Source organism: Centruroides vittatus, unplaced genomic scaffold, assembly GCF_030686945.1.
Source record: "Centruroides vittatus isolate TY-2023 unplaced genomic scaffold, ASM3068694v2 scaffold_2931, whole genome shotgun sequence".
Taxonomy (NCBI): Eukaryota; Metazoa; Arthropoda; class Arachnida; order Scorpiones; family Buthidae; genus Centruroides; species Centruroides vittatus.
The window spans coordinates 823,302-839,253 of NW_027122696.1; the positions used below are offsets into that span (position 1 = coordinate 823,302).

At 31.1% G+C, this 15,952-nt stretch overlaps 1 protein-coding gene across 1 annotated transcript; it reads left to right on the forward strand.

Annotated features, from left to right (window-relative positions):
* Positions 1–1,741: 1,741 nt before the first annotated feature.
* Positions 1,742–13,262, forward strand: LOC136987964 (clavesin-1-like). Its single transcript, XM_067285731.1, has 5 exons — positions 1,742–1,853; positions 10,324–10,557; positions 10,655–10,848; positions 12,293–12,403; positions 13,092–13,262. Exons 1-5 carry the CDS (start codon positions 1,742–1,744, stop codon positions 13,260–13,262), a joined length of 822 nt encoding a protein of 273 aa, XP_067141832.1.
* The last annotated feature ends 2,690 nt before the right edge of the window (positions 13,263–15,952 follow it).

Below are 15,952 nucleotides of genomic sequence, written 5' to 3' on the forward strand. Positions count from 1 at the left end.
ATTTTATAGAAAATGAATTATTTTAAGGGGAGGAAGATTTTATCAAAAGTCCTTCAATGTAATTGTCAAAATTCCTTCATATCCTATTTTGATCAGGGTGTTGAATGTATTTCTTATTTAATATATATGTTTCGCTACGTTTACTCTTAACTACGTTCAGTTTATATTCTGAAATTCAAAATTTTAATAAAATTAATTTTATTAGAAATTATGACAATGTGTTCAATCAGCATATCAAAGTTTAAATGATAAACACATAGTTATTTTTTTTAGATAACTTAAATTGAACTTTTAACTTTTTTGTTTTAAAATATTATCTGTTATCATGTAATGTATTTGGTGTAATTCAAAAATAACATTAAACAGTTTAACATTTTTGAAAATTTAATAGTACATCTAAAAGTAATTGCTTTGTGCATTTACGTATTTACATCACCTAATAGGAAGATTGTGCACTGCTTTATGTGTAGACCTTAGAATTGATCTAAAACTGCTGTCAGACTCTTTTCACAGCACTACCTTATTTAACATCGATTTTTTTTTGTATCGTGTTCGTTTTTAGGAATTACAACATACCAGAGTTGTGTCGATTTTCCATCGTAAGAATTTACACTAAAAACTACACAAATTTGTATCATTCACTTCACAAATTGGAAAGAATGGTCACTTTTATATATGTTGTTAGAATAAACGAAATGATTTACGAATGAGAATGGAGTATTTGTCGCCAGAATCTACACTTGCACACGACATTGTGGCATTCGAAATAGCTCTAATGAAATATCTACTTATTGAAGATATCCTATTCCAGATTAGATATTTTGCTTCAATGTTGAAACAAAAATATCCTAAATAAATTTAACCTTGGAATGATCAGATTATTTATAAAAAAACACACTTTTAAACTATAATTTTTTTCTGTTGGTTTATTTATTTTTATAGCAGTTAATCAGTATTTGAAATATATTATTATAGAAGTAAACAATTACCGATCAACGCTAAGATACTGTTTAATGTTTCTATTATGCTGATTCATAGGTAAATTCATGAATTAGCAGAATTTTCTGATTATAATTTTAATATTATTTATACTATCGACGTTTTATAATATTTACATTTGCAAGTGATATTTTAAATTGTTCTTACGTTAAAGACATTTAGAAAAATTATTTATCTTTCGAAAGAGAGATAAATAATTTTTCTAAATGTCTTTAACGTAAGAACAGTTTAAAATATCACTTGCAAATGTAAATATTATAAAACGTCGATAGTATAAATAATATTAAAATCATAATCAGAAAATTCTGCTAATTCATGAATTTATTTATGAATCAGCATAATAGAAACATTAAACAGTATCTTAGCGTTGATCGGTAATTGTTTACTTTTATCGCGTCATTTAATATCGTAGTTCAATATCTAGTACTAAAATAATCAAGTTGAATCGAATGTGTACAGGTCAGATACTAGTGCAACATCATAGAATTTACAAAAAATTAAAAAATATATGATAAAATGTAAACGTTTTCTATCAGTTTTATATTTTAAATTGCTTTGAAGTATTTTTAATATCACGATTTATAAAAATCGATGAGTTATGGTAAATGATCAAATTTTTATTTCATATCTACCATTATCGGAGTAACCATCGCTCTCTGTTCTAACAGTTTAATCTAAGTTGATGACGCAACAGGAATATCAAAATTATATTCTATTTTAACTTTCGGTTTTAGTAAACAAAATGACCTCTAACGTGAAAGCCATGAAAATTATAACTAGGGATGATATTGATGTAACTAAACAATGTACATGGAAGGAAAAGGAACTAGAGGAATTTAGAGATATGGTTCTAAGTAATTCTTTTTTTATTCTTATAATATAATATAGAATTCAATATCTGTGAATAGTAAATTAATAATCAAACTATATTTATTATAATATTATTAATGTATTTAGCATTTCTATGTATAGCAGTTTATTATTAAAGGAGTTTCCAAGTTTTTTAATTTTTTTTGCCCGCATACAGAAGCTGTGCTTTTAATTGACTCCTTAAAATTATTTTCTATTTTGAAATACTATTCGTAATATATGAAGCAAATTATTGAATGAGTTAAGGAATTTTCCACGTGATTTTTTATTATTGTATTTTTTCAAGAAACTATAATGATAAGTGTCTGATTTTTCCATCTCTCACTTTAATAATTTTAATTATCTCCAAGGTTTCTGTATCGATTCCGTTGGGAAACGTATTACGTATTTTGCTTTAGCTTAAGCCGTCAGCTTGTTGGTGTGGGGTTTCAAAATTAAATCCGAGAAAGCAACCTTCGAATTTTCTATGGGCGATCTTCTCGGCTTTTCTCTACTTTATTATTGTAATTTGAGACTTAGCAGAACCAAAATTTTTTCCCATACCCACGAATATGGATGGAAAAAATCTTTCTTGTGTCCACAGGTCGGGAAATAATAGTATTTCCGGACCTGTGTAATAATAGTAATAATTAGTATTAAAGTGACTTAACGCTAGAATTAATTATAAATATAAAATAATAGTAATATGAATTATGTGAATATTCTAGGTTAATTATTTTCTGAAAGTTTATCATACATCATTGAGGAAAATAAGAATAATATTTAATTATTAATTTTAAATTTAATACATTAATTTTCAAAAAATATCGGCGCTATTGGCGTTTTCGTGTCGGTACCCAACCCTCTGTAGCTAAAGTGGTACGAAAGTGCATTAATTGATGAAAGTGAGGCATGTTTAATGCTACATGCTAAAAGAAAGTTATGCTAATTATGGGTGAATCGCATGATAAATCATGAAGTTTCGGAATATATTCCAATCCATATCATTCACGAAAGTATAAACCTTGTTTTTGAATCAATTTTCAGTAGTATTGTATGTAGAAATTACAAAACTGCATAATTAATTAAACGTTCAGTTACTGGTTTTGTTGTAAATTTTAAAGAATTATAAGCTAGTGGCTTTTTTAGTAACATACCATGGAAGGAGCATTTTTAGATATAGGTTTTATCGGAGGAAATACATATCGGGTTTTAATGAGCCTCTTCCGTCCGTATACTTTACAAAAGGACGATAGAGAAGGATTTCTTCATACATAATAATACATATAATATTTTTTAAAAATTTATAACTTACATGATTGATTATTGGTTCCAAATTGACAATAAAGAAAATATTGGGTAATTGACTGGATAGAATCTATTTACAACAGTTGCTGTAAAAGTTAAAATAAAGAGGGATACTTAAAACAGTTATAAAGTATATAAGGCTTAAAAAAAGGAATATAATTACACTTTTATCTGCTGTAGCCATACACTGCAATAGTGAAGGTTGCGTAATTTCATTAATAATCTAAAAATACTCAGGAAAAAATACTATAAAAAGGAAATTATTTGAACATTTCGAAATTATTAAAATAATGACACAAAATGAAGTTAAACGACAGTCTAACTAATAGTGACATTTTCGAACCTCTCCCTCTTAACAGGTGGTAGTCACAAGTAATCCACCCCACCCTACCTCTCCAAGATGATCCCCCATCTGGTAAAGTTATTTTACTTTTTTATATACATACAACTGCATTCTGCAAGTGCAGCCGTAAACATAAACACGATCCAAATTGTGTCCGCCGCTACCTTATGTAACATTAAATAATTATTTCGTTTACTGTCACGACTAGGTGCATAGACAGACACCGGGCATTTCTGACAACAATCAATATTCAGGAATATCCTGTTGGCCGAGATGCGATTCGGGCATTAGCCCCTTTCTGTCAGCTATATAATAAAACATAAACATGAATTTCACATAGTACAAAATTGTTTTATATTATAATAGGTTACAACGTACCATTTCTTTTGTAATATCTTGTAGAGAGGTGTTAAGTAGAATATATCTTGCTTAAAATTACTTATTTACAGTTAAGAATATTTTCACAGTTAAAATTTCTTGGCTTTACTCTAATCAGCACCTAGCTCATACATGTGACGTCCATGTTAACAAGATTCAGCTTAATCTCGTTTGCATATTAAATATTTTTAAAGAACATTTATATAATAAAATAATTTTTCATTTTTGTTATTTCTGTTATTATTACTATTATTATTTTGGGCTATGTGATATATATACTCAGTTAACACCGGTGGCTGTGTACTTTGCCGGACCAAAGTCAAGGCATAGTAACCAAAACAAAAATTAAAAATGTGTATCAGTGTGTGTGTCGGTATTCAGGAATTTCCTCACAATATGACATGTATTCAATATAGTGACCTTATGTAGTGTGATATATGCGTTTTTATTCAATTGTAATGTAATCAGGCTTCTGTGTAGTGTGTGTAGTATTACACCTGTAGTGGAAAGAATGACAGGTACAATAATTTAATCTTATCTTGAGGAAACCGTGTTTTATGTTTTGTTTCTTGCGAAGACACAATGCAGTGACAGTTGATTTAAAACACTGGGCAAATTTTCATCCTTTATTCGGTTGGATGCTTTTAACATCGCGCGTTTCAGGCCGATGTCCCTCTTCAGCCAACTGAAAAACAAAAGATGTTTTTTACATAAGAAAAGGATACAAACAGATATTTAAATTAAACAATGCAACAGCATGCAAGGGAGGTATACTACACAAATATAAACACAACACTCCATAAAACGTACTTTAAAATTGTCTGTACATGTTACAAATACAATTGTACAAACAGCACAGCATTTATTCGGGGTTGTTACCTTCTGAATGTTGGTGTTAAAAGCTTGTATACGGGAATTAATGATAAATATACATTTATATAATCAACTAAAAAGGTGAGTTTTTTTTATTAAAAGTTCAAAATAACAGTACCCATTAAAGAATGGATCGCACCTCACTCGAAAAAGTTTAGACAGAGTACGAGTAGTCCAACAGCATGAATCTTTGTAAAATTTTTCAATATTAATCTATCGAAATGTATCAAATTATTCTCTACAGATCGTATTCCAGAGTATCTTAATATTTTAAGATTGATGTAGGAAGTTCTTCTACATAGAAGAAACAAAACGAAAACTTAAGAGTAAAAGAACATATAGCCGACTTAACGTACAATAGACTAAATTCAGTATTCCACGATCATTTTGTATTAAATAATTGTAAAATCGGTGATAATAAAATAAGTATTCTACGTAGAGAAAAGAAGACATATAACAGAAAATTCAAAGAAAGTGTAGAAATTATTAAAATAAAAACAAAAACAAGAATTGTATAAATACTAATTTAAGTATAAAAATCAGCGAAATTGGATAAAAATGTTATAAAATATAAGAAACGGTTTCAAGATTCGATATTACGTCATTTGCATAGTGATAGGTATTAAAATCCAAAAATGAAATAAAAAATTGGCAATAGGCACCTGTTGTATATTAATAAACTCTAAAAAATGTCGTTAAGTTCTGGAATAATTTTATTGGAAGGAAAAATTCCTTAGAAGTAATACCTGCCCTATCCGTACTTAGCCAAATGTATGCAAATTAAAAAACCAAATTATGCAGTTGAAGCGGCGGCGTGTGAGATTTGTATACTGAAACAACTCTAGTTACTATGCAAGGGAACTCCCAGATAACATGTCGGTAGACGAATTAAATGTATATTTTTTGTAAATACGATCTGTGGAGAATAATTTGATACATTTCGATAGATTGATATTGAAAAATTTTACAAAGATTCATGCTGTTGGACTACTCGTACTCTGTCTAAACTTTTTCGAGCGAGGTGCGATCCATTCTTTAATGGGTACTGTTATTTTGAACTTTTAATAAAAAAAACTCACCTTTTCAGTTGATTATATAAATATATATTTATCATTAATACCAGTATACAAGCTCTTAACTCCTTCTTCACCATGTTAATTTAATTTAATTGAAATTAATGATTAAGAATAATTAAAAATAATTAAAAAATAATAAAAACGAAAAAAACGAAAGAAATGTGTTAATTTTGAAGAAAAAGATTCAAAGTACAATGTCCTTTGTCTCGCCTTTCCACGAAATCTGACACTGATGAGTCATTGTTTACACAGCTGGATGACCTTAAGAACAGCTGGTTTCCTCTTTTGCAGGACATTCTCATTAATCTCTCAGGAGGAGAAGGGTAAAAAGTAGGGTGAATACTAGATGGCGGTATATTTCTAAATATTTTTTTAAAATTACGATTTTAATTGAAATTTCCGACCTTCCTGACTTAATTAAACGTATATATATAAAAAATCTATTCATTAAACAAATTAAAAAACTATTGGATGTTGTTTTTGACATCAGAAAATAGCTTTAAATAACTTTACCGAAGTAAAATCGACGCACTAGAACTTCAGAACGATGAATGAAGTTCCATAAAAAAATCCCATAAAAAAAACAATTAAGCGTTAATCGCGCGTCATTAAAGGTTCATTAAAATCGCAATAAAATTTTTTGCGCGGGTAAAAGTTTTTCAAAAAATTTGGAGACAGAAAACATTCCAAAGTTTAAAAAAAATTTTTTTCGGGTTCCAAAGTACCGTTTTTTTGTAATGCTATGTAATTTGCCCGAGTTATCTCGGGTCTGGACGTCTATGCGCGTCAATGGGCAGGAAGAATAACACCAACATTCAGAAGGTAACAACCCCCAATAAATGCTGTGCTGTTTGTACAAATGTATTTGTAACACGTACAGACAATTTTAAGGTACGTTTTATGGAGTTTTGTGTTTATATTTGTGTAGTATACCTCCCTTGTATGCTGCTGTATTATTTAATTTAAGTATCTGTTTGTACTCTTTTCTTACGTAAAAAACATTTTTTCTTGTTTATTTGGTTGAAGAGAGACATCAGCCCAAAACGCGCGATGTAAAAAGCGTACCAACCAAAAAAAGGATGAAAATTTGCCCAGTATTTTAAATCAACTGTCACTGCATTGTGTCTTTGCAAGAAAGGTACAATAATCATATCTTCGAAAGATGCTTTATTTCTTCGGCGTGTCCTGTGTAAATGCTGCTTTTTACAGTTCATATATTTTGTACATTGTGAGAGTTTGGAAAGGATATGTCTATAATGTATGTAATTTTATTGTGTTTGAAAATGAAAGAGATGTGTATCTGTTGTGATAAATTGTTTTATCTGTGATAATGGCTGTTGAAGTATATTTTGAGTGTGTAGTTTTCCATTACTGTCTGTGGAATGTATTTGTAGTATGGTTCATGGATGTCTAATAATTTGTTTCTTTGCAAGTTCTTGGTGTATTATATTTGCTACTTGATTATATCTATGTAAAGTGCCAAGAGCCCTGTGCCAAGAGCTTGCAACAGGGAGTGATGTGTTGTATAGTTTCTGGCATGATGTGACATTTTCTTCCAAGTGTCATTTGTTAGTGTTGTATCTTTGAGTATGTTTTCTGTAGATTTTATTATTTATGACCTGATCCTGTATGGCAATCATGAATTCTTCTTACTCTCCAAAGAGGCATCCTTGAGCTAACCAGATGTTTGACACAGTTTTGTCAACAAAATTTTGAGCCAGGTCGTAAGGAAGCCCACCATAAAGTGCCTTTTGAACCCAGAATTGCTTAATGGTGTCTATACTTTCTATATGCTGTGAGTGTAAATTTAATGGTGTGCTGTTCGGGTCTGCTAGAGTTACTGTATTATGTAACTGTGATGTTTCTTGCCTTTTGTCGAAAAAACTCTTGCAGTGTCTGTATTTGTTTGTAGTGAAGATTAACTATGTCAATCAGGCCACATGCACCATCCTTACATGGAAGGGTTAGTCTTTCTATGGTGGATTTAGGATGACGTTGTTTATGCTAGTAAGTGTTATTCTTGTTTTTGTTTGGCATTCCACAAGATCTGTGTGAGTCCAATGTATAACTCCAAAAGAATACTGGGATGACATGTGTTTATTTTTTTAACTGTGTGTTTTGCCTTTCACTCAGTTCTGAGAATAGCATTTAACCTACTTTGGTATAATTTAATTAATCTTTGCTATATTCGTTTATGTTCTGTTCGTTTGTCCTGTTGGAATCTTAAATAATTGTAGAACTCGAGCTCTTTGGATTCAATAACGTCCCAATTTCCAACTGCAAAATCTTTCTCCAGGACTCCTTTCCTATGCGAAGCGTTTTGCATTTGTCTAGGCCAAACTTCATTTTTATGTTTTTTGAAGAATGCAATCAGTGATTGTTGTATTTTGTAGATGTGTATAATATGTAATAGCCAACTGTGTGGAACGCTGTCGAATGAGTTTCTGTAATCTATATATGCCACGTGTATGATTCGTTGTTGTTTGTGTGTTTGCCGTAGAATGACGGAATCTATGAGTTACTGTTCTTTGCATCCCCTGTGATTTCTACGGCAACCTTTTTGTTGTTCCATAAGAATATCGTGTTCTTCAACATGTTCGTATATTTCGTTTGCGATACAGAATGTCAATAATCTGTAGTGTTGGGAGATATGTAACCGGTCTGTATTGTTTGGGGTCTATGGTATTGTTGTTTTTAGATTTCATGTAGGTGATACCCTGGAGAAGAAATTTTGGCGTGTCTTGTGGATTGTTGATGTGTGTTAGTTGTTTAGCTAGTTCCTGGTGCACTGATGTAAACTTTTTGTACCAGAAATTGTGAATGTTGTCTACACCAGAAGTCTTCCATTGTGTAGTAAGTACAGATGATAAACTCGTTCGTTTCTATTGTCCATTTCATCCGTTGGCATGGTTTTCCAGCCTATGTGGTCTGTGGGTGCATTGCTACAGAAACACAAGTGCTACATTGGTTCCTCACTTCTGTCCAGGGCTTTGCAGTAGCCATGCTTGGGCCGGTGCTGCTCTCGCCACCAGTGACCAAGAGAGACTGTGGCCTATTTTTCGAACGTGTGCCTCTGTCTAACCCACGAATGCGGACCTTGTTAACCCGGGAAACGTCCGAGCCGGTGTCACACTTTAATCAAGTTACTACTATGATAAATATCTCCACAGAATATGGGTGTATGGTCACTCTTAGCTTCCCTTCTCCCCATACTCGTTACTGGGAAGGGTGTCCCTACCAGGAGCTTGTGCTCCAGCCTGCATTGCTCTATGGATCAGTAAAATTACTGCGTTCTCCTACCACGACCAGGTGGTGATGGGAGAGTCATTATTATTATTATATTTTTAAACAATTGTTGTGAATTTTTATGCTTAAATTTTTATTTGGCTTTTTATAATTTGAAAACTTTCTTTGAATTTTCTGTCATACCATTTTTTCCTTTTGTGTACGATTTTCATATTTCTTTGTTAATATTACAATTATTTATTATGCAATGTCTGTTAAAATTGAATTTATTCTTGTATATTTCAAATCGGCGATATGTTCTTTTAGTGTTACTCATACTTTCCTTTTCGACTATGAAATTTTTCGGGTTCTCACAGGTGCATAGTATGTAATAGACTGAATTCGTTGTGCTTTATGTATCTTCGATCTTATATCTCTGTTTAGGCTAGATATTTTATATAACTTTTCGTATTTTTCGTAAGATAAGGATAATTTTATATTTACATTGTGAAGGTCTTTATTTTATTGCTTCAAAAAAGCCTTGGATATGAAGGAAAGCTGTCCAGTGTCTGTCTATGCTTCTACTTGTGACAGTAAAAGCAGATAAAAAAGACGCGGTTTCAGAATACGCAATTAAATAATTACATTACTCTTTTGATATTTAAAAACACCACCCATTTAATATTTTCTACTCATCTACAGGTAATAACAATCGATACCATTTTATAATGTAACATTCTTCAAGTTCATTTACCTTATAACTGTTTTACTTATGCTTCTTTATTTTACCTTATACAGGAACCCTTGTAAACAGATTCCATCCAGTCAATTACCCAATATTTTCGATTTGTAACAAATAATTACTCATAAATCTTTTAAATTTATATGTATTATTATGTATGATGAAATCCTTATCTATATTCCTTTTGTAAAGTATACGAACTAAAAGGGGTAATAAAGACTCGATATGCATTTCATCCGATAAAATATATATAAACAAATGCTCCTTGTATAATATGTTATTGAAAAAAGCCACTAGCTTTTAATTCTTTAAAATTACGTATGCTCATTCTATTTAATATTTTGTAGTGATTTGTTGTACAAAAACAATTATAAAGTATGTCTTAATTGATTGTAAAAGCCTTAATGTCCTTAATTCTAATATTATTGTTAATTGATTGAAATTATAAAAACAAACAGAAATGACTCTTTTGAATGCATTTGTTGTTTTTCATTAAAAATATTTAATTCATACTTTTGATTGCGTTGTAGAAGACACAGAACTGAATTCCAGAACCGATGATATTTTTTTACTCGGATTTTTAAGATCAAGGAAATATAACAAAGAAGATGCGTTACAATTACTAAGAAATTATTATTCAATCAGAAGACGTGTGAAAGAATTAAAAAATCTCACACCATCGGCTTTAGAACACGTTTTACAAGAAAACGTCATGGCATATTTATGCGTAGATGGTGAAAAGTTCTTGGGATTTGGAAGAGCTAGTAAGATATTAATGTGTCATTTATATTTAATCTGAAATATGTTGTAGAAAATTATATATTAACTTATACTGGAATTTTTATTTTCTTTTTGATATAGGTCACTGGGATGTGACAAAAATATCTGCAATAGACCTAGGAAGATGCATAATGCTTTACATTGATCTTGCATTAAATATTCATTCCTTTCAAGTAAATGGAGTTTCAATAATTGTAGATGTTAAAACTGTATCGTGGAAGCACGTCCTTCAATTAACACCTGGAGTAATTAAACTACTACTATTATGCTTTTACGTGAGTACATAAAATATCTGTGATATCATTATTTCAATTATTTAGTGTCGATATGAGAAAAAAGATATTTTTTATTAGTAGTAGTAATTCGATGGAAACATTAAAAATCATGAACAATGTTTAAACAATTATCGACTCCTTGTATAAGCCGAAAAATTTTTATTCCAAAAAAAGGCCTTATACTCAATCAATGATCATTATATCTAGTCGTAAAACATTTGTTATTTCGAAAATTTCTTCATCCAATCTACGAGTAAATGTGTTAAGAAATATTGCAAATTCGTTTTGGATAAAAAAAAAATACTCATTGCACAGACTTTTTTTTATTTTGGTCAAATAAACCTTACTAACCGTTGTAAAAATATACAGTATAAACTCGATGTAACATTCTGTAATTTTAATACCTTTCATCATTGGTTCCTTCAAACCTTAATAAATCGAATAATCGATGTTACTTTATTAAGAGTATTTCGAAAATGCAAATTCGAAATTTAACGTATACAGATAAAATTTTAGCTCATATAATAGTTCTTAAAAAAATCAAATAAATTGTATTTCATGTTTACACCATATTGACAAAAAATATGATTTTTTGTTTCAAACATGGAAACTGCTGTGATAAAAACATTTAAATACTCAACAAAAAAGAAACAAGTATCCTTGATTACTTTCAAAAGATAGCTTTAACAGTTTCTTATATTTGTGTAGGACATGTACAGTGGTGCCCACTAGATATGTTTTATACAGATTGATTGTACAGTTCATTCTGTACATAGTTGTACAGATCAATGAACAGTACGTTGTGTTGTATAAAACTACACAAATTTCGTTTTCATTTTATACACAGACTAACAATTGAGTCGAAGCGCTGAAAAATCAGTTATTTTGTTTCAGTATTCGTGCATGATGACCACTTGCTACTACTACGGCCACTGGCATAAAAAAGTAGAAAAAATTTCCATGCATTGTCACTTTGATCTCCTCCCTGTATCTCGAAAATAATCAAGCATCTTCATTTTTATTGCATCTTGGATTCCACATAGTAAATAATGTAAAATGGCGAAGTTTTGTGAAAATCGACTGATCAAGAGTTGACAATGATCTTAATTCTGATAGACATACAGAAAAAGTTTTCATAACGTTCTGTTTGAAAATGGATTTAAGAAAGTTTATATTGGAAATTTATATTTTTCTTCGTTTTGTCTATTAAATGTACAGAACATGCATGTGGATAACTACATGTAATTCGGCATGGGTTTTGAACATGTTTAAAATTTATGTATTCCGCGATTAAACGTATATTTCATCGGTTCCTTGGAAAAAGTAACATCATGTTGCTACTGTATTTTTTATTTTTTTACTCAGGTTTGCAATCTCAATTTCAAAAGTTTAAACACTTAATATTATAAAATCAGTTATTTAATACTTATTTTTGAAAATTTAGAAAACTCTTCCGGTATCATACAAGAGCATTCATTTTGTTAATATAAATGATTATCTTCTTGGCATCTATGCATTGACTCGACCTCTAATCCCGACGAAAATAAAGCAGAGGGTAATTATAATTTTTAAATATTAATATATTTAATATTTTTACTTTATATTAGAAAAGGGAGAATCAGAAGTCTTTAACACAAGATATAAAAAATAATTTAAAGCAAATTTTCGTTTATATTAAACAATTCATTATTGAAAGTTTCATTACTACCAAATGATATAAGTAACAAATAAAAATAAACGTATTGACATTTAACAATAACGATTATAATTTACATATAATAACGTATGAGAATTAGTCTTAAATAATAACAGGAATAGAGTAACGGGTGATGACAATAATTCAGATATTATTAATTTAAGGACCGTTAACAGCCATTAAACGAAAGAATGGTGTTTAATTTTGGAAGCTTTCTTTTCATGTTACGCCATATTTCATGTCGAGTAAAACACTATCTTTGATTTAATATTTTAAATATATTTCTTCATGTATAAAACGCATACCATTTGTATTTGCACTTTGTTTACTATATTGAATCTTACTCAACCAAATCAGTTTTGTACAGTAATTGAAAAATTCATTTTCTATTTTAAAATATAAATAAAATTTAGCAAATTTTCATGATATTTATTACAAGTATTAATTTTAAAATGGAAACTTTTGGAAGTTCATAGAATAGCATAAAATAAATTGTCATGTTTGTAAACTTTTTAGAATAGTTTTAATTACCTGATCGTTTTCTTAGATACATTTTCATGGTTCGAACATGGAAGCACTTCATAAAGAAATCGATCCGAAGTACCTTCCTGTGGAATTTGGAGGAACTTTACATTCTTTCGATTGGTCCAGTCCGAATCAACTGATAATGGAAAACGAAGAATTTTATGTAGAAAATGAAAAATACTGGAATAATTAAAAACGCAAGTCAAACAGGAATATAAAAAATTCTATTGTATATTTATTATTATATCCAATATATATTTTTAAATCATGCACTTGATGTTTACTATTATATTTATTTACGATTCTATAAATTATATAAAATTAATTAAATTGCTTTTATTTTTATATTTTTAATGGTATTCGCTTTTACTTAATTAAATTAACAGCATATTGATCGAGTTATGAAGTTAGAGGGATATTAATTTTTTTCAGATTTTTAAAAAAATATTTAATATAAAAAAATGTTAACTAAAGATATGTGAGACTCACGTAGGGTTAATTATGGAGTATTAAAATAATATATCTTACCTTTTCTGCTGACAGCTTTTATCCATTTTAAACGTAAATTCTCTTCCACGGGATATTCGTGAAAACTTGTTCCATCTTTTTTTTCGATTTGTTTGATGTACAAAATGGCACAGAGCAATGAACCATTTTAAATCAAACCTTTTAAAAATTCACTAGTATCTTGATATAAAGTATTTTCGAAATTTCAATTTTTTAAATCTATCATAAGCACGTCTTTGACACAAAATTAGCATTGATCTCTTTGATCGAATAGTCCGGCATCAGCGCTCCTAGTGAGGACTATGTGCAAACCGCCTCAGGAATCGACACACGTGTTCAGAGCAAATGACTAGGCTGTTCTTATTGTAGGCTGTGGTAATACGAGCCTCCTTTAACGTGTTATAGAGCTAGTGGAACTGAGTTGAGCGCCACCTGTACGCAGGCAAAGAAAACTGCTTCGGGAAAACACGTGCGTCTTTGGGTTGGATACGTAATAAAACGCGGTGCTTGTTTTCTACCTGTGATAATGAACCACAGCTTTCTGCCACACGAAACTTCGAAAAATAACCGTTGTGTGGTCGGTTGTAGTGTTACCTATATTTACCTATATTACTGCGCTGCCAGGTACAAAGTTTTATTCGTTCCCGAATGAACAATACCCTGGAAGGAAAGAGAAATGGCTGGCTGCAATTTAATTCCTGAGGTTAATTATATAATGATGTGTTGCATTCTAAGCAATCTTCTGTTATAAAACCTTAGTTGGCTCTATTTTAAATTTTGTTCTCTAATGTAACCTTTAGTAATTTTCTTTTCTTTTATATTATTTTGTTAATCTGACAGATACTAATTGTCATATGATGTGATATTTGAATTTAAGAGATATGTAGAAAAAGAGTAGGAAGCAAAATTAGTATTTTGAGGAAATGAAGGTAAAAGTTCTCCCTGTTAATATTCACGATGTGTGCGATTTAAAGGGTAGTGTGGAAGAAGCAAACTATATATCCATTGCATGGTAAATAATGAAATTTATAACTAACCATATATATAGAGGTTCTTCAATAAAGACCATAGCAGTAGCTAATAGTATTATATTAACAGGGAGAACTTTTATATTCATTTCCTCAAAATACTAATTATCACATTAAAAAATTACTGGTAAGATCATCATCAATAGAATCTTCCTCACTAGAATGTTTTTGTATGGTTGAAGGAGATGATGGTTTCCAAGTGTAACGTTTTATCGTTGGTGCTTTTAAGTAGCTCCTTTGTTAACAACAGTGCTTCACAAGAATCGGTAAGAACTCGATTTTGTAGTTTAGTTTTTATTAAATTTAATTGCAAAAAATACGTTCAACTGCTGATTGCGGAAGCAATAAAAGCATCTATTTACTGCCGAAGTAAAGTAAAAAATATAGAAATATAGAATAAAAACGAATGTTTTGAAAGGAAAGGTATTAGGATTTCGTAAATAGTACTAAGAAAATGGTGTTGAGTATCTTGATACTGGAACAAGTAAAAAGGTACTAGATTAGACAAAAGTATTAGGGGGAACAACACTGGTGCTGGCTTTGTAGCCCCGATTCTGTTACCCGGCGTCGCCGCTAGAGGCGCCTCGATCTAGTTTTTGTCGTTCCTTCCATTATGTGAAAGTTCGAACCCACCGGAATTAAGCCGGTAATGATACATCCCTTTCCGCGCGAGTAGAAGGAAAAGGGATATGAGTCAAAAGAAAGAAAAAATGAATCAGGAGGAACAAGAGTCGAAAAACGCGGGTTGGCGAAACTGGAACTCGTGACCGAGAGAATAAAAGGGCGACGACAGAGAAAAGGGGGGTCGGTTACGTTTGTCTTTTAGACTGTGCGTGTGCGGACAAAATCGAGGGGAACCGCCGAAATCAACGGAATCGTGTCGACTACGAGGACCGACCCGGATCACGAGGTATGACCCGAATTTATGTAAACTCTCCCTCCGCGAATCCAGAAAGAGGCGACCGTCGCGCGCCCCTTTTGTAATATCCTGCTAGCTTAAATAAATTCTTGTTGTTGTTATTATCCGTTGGCTATGTCTTTTATTCGAATATTATCATCCGCCGCTCTACCGTCGACCCCATTCACTTCCTCCACTCGCGTAACGCGTAACGCGTAACTCATCCGAACCGCCATCTTGACGTGGGCAGGCCTCACGGACCTGTTAGCCGACAAAAAGGAGGAACGAGACATCGGCCGCCTCCCGGCACCCACAAATTGGTTTTTCAGGAGTGGGGTTCGACTCCTTCGAAATATCGATAGAGCGGAAAGGATCATATTCGAATAAAAAGGGACCATTCCAGTCGAAGTAGGGACCTAGATCATAGGAAGAAAGATTAGGAATAGTATC